The 1,431-nt window shown below is 68.8% G+C and overlaps 1 protein-coding gene across 1 annotated transcript; it reads left to right on the top strand.

The window, feature by feature from the left end:
* The first annotated feature begins 566 nt into the window (after window positions 1-566).
* On the top strand, window positions 567-947 carry CHC_T00005883001 (hypothetical protein). The gene has a single exon (XM_005717480.1). It carries the CDS (start codon window positions 567-569, stop codon window positions 945-947), a length of 381 nt encoding a protein of 126 aa, XP_005717537.1.
* The last annotated feature ends 484 nt before the right edge of the window (window positions 948-1,431 follow it).

The raw sequence follows: 1,431 nt of genomic DNA, 5'->3' as shown, positions 1-1,431 counted from the left end.
GGGGGGGGGGGGGGGGGATACTCCTCGGGGGGGGGGGGGCGGGGGGGGGGGGGGGGGGGGGGGGGGGGAGGCGCGGCGGTGGGTGCACGGCAGCTACGGCGTTGTAGCGTGGTTTGTCTCCTGTGCACCTGGCGGTGCGAAGCCGACGGGTACATAGCAGCTACGGCGGTGTAACGGGGTTTGCCTCCTGTGCACCTGGCGGTGCGAAGCCGACGGGTGCATCGACGAGGGCGGCGGCGCGGTCGAGCTCGATGGCGACCCTGGAGCAGCCGCTGACGACTGTCTTCTCGGCGAATTCGGCGACGGGGACGTCGCCCTCGCGGCCGATGAAGCCGTAGTGGGCGCCGCCGCCCGCGCAGGCCCACTTGCGGAGCGGGACGCGTGACACCTCCTGGCGCTCGACGCAGTTCTCCAGCGGGTTGCTGGTGGTGTCGTGGCCGAGGGCCTCCTTTATGATGTGGAAGCCGGCGTCGAGCGCGTGGCCGTGGTTGCGCGTGAAGAAGCTGACGAGCGAGTTGATGAGGACCCAGGCCACGAGCATGAGGGCCAGCGGAACAATGTTGACGATGGGGCGCGAGATCTTGATGTCGAGCGGGCACGACGGGTCGTCCGCGCCCTCGGACTGGTTGCGCGAGAGCTTGACGCGCGGGGCGACGGAGCCGGCGTTCCAGCGGGTCCACACGAGGGCAGACCGCGTGTACCGCTCGATCCTGTCGACGGCGCGGGTGGCGGTGAGGGTGCAGCCGACGGAGAACTGGAATGTGGTGTCATTGACTCTGGCAGGAGGGATGCTGGGGGAGCAATCGGCGGTAGTTGCGCCGGGGGCGGGCTGGACAAACAAGTCGTGGACGAGTTTGGCGTGGGCTTCTCGGTCGAGGGTGTTGTGGAGCGAGGAACGGAAGGTGTCGCCGAACTGGGAGGCGTCCGAGCCACGCCACTCGAGGTAGAAGGTGTACGAGGACATCTCTTGGGGGTTTGCGACCTCGGTGCGGATGGTGGCCTGGGCGGGGTCGGAGAAGATGGTGACGCGGGACTGGCCGGGCGGGACGTCGGTGGGGTTCTGGACGAAGGAGTCGACGCAGTAGCAGTATGCGGCGGTGGAGTCGACCTCGCCGCGGTCTGTTTTGAGCGGGATGTCGACGCAGAAGACGGGGAGGGAAACTTCGCTGCGGTTGGCGCGAGTGGGGTCGAGGGCGAGGGAGTAGTCGTTGTTGACGCAGCCGACCATGCGGCGGACGTCCGGGATGGTGACGGCGACGGAGGCGATGGAGACGACGAAGATGACGAGGCGTGCGAGGAGGGGGAGGACGAGGCGGGAGTAGCGCAGGCGGTTGGGGTAGCGCTGCCAGGAGGGGTCGCGGTAGACGTAGCGGCGCGAGAGCCAGGAGAGGATGCGGAGCGGGTCGTCCGAGTTGGCGAAGATGTAGGCGC

This window comes from Chondrus crispus, genomic scaffold (assembly GCF_000350225.1).
Source record: "Chondrus crispus Stackhouse genomic scaffold, scaffold_321, whole genome shotgun sequence".
In the NCBI taxonomy this organism is placed as follows: domain Eukaryota; phylum Rhodophyta; class Florideophyceae; order Gigartinales; family Gigartinaceae; genus Chondrus; species Chondrus crispus.
Note: the sequence above shows the minus strand (reverse complement) of the source record. Positions and strands in the feature narration are given on the sequence as shown.

Bases quoted from the DNA above. Each gene is read 5' to 3' on its own strand.
- CHC_T00005883001 (XM_005717480.1), top strand. From the start codon at position 567: ATGGGGCGCGAGATCTTGATGTCGAGCGGGCACGACGGGTCGTCCGCG.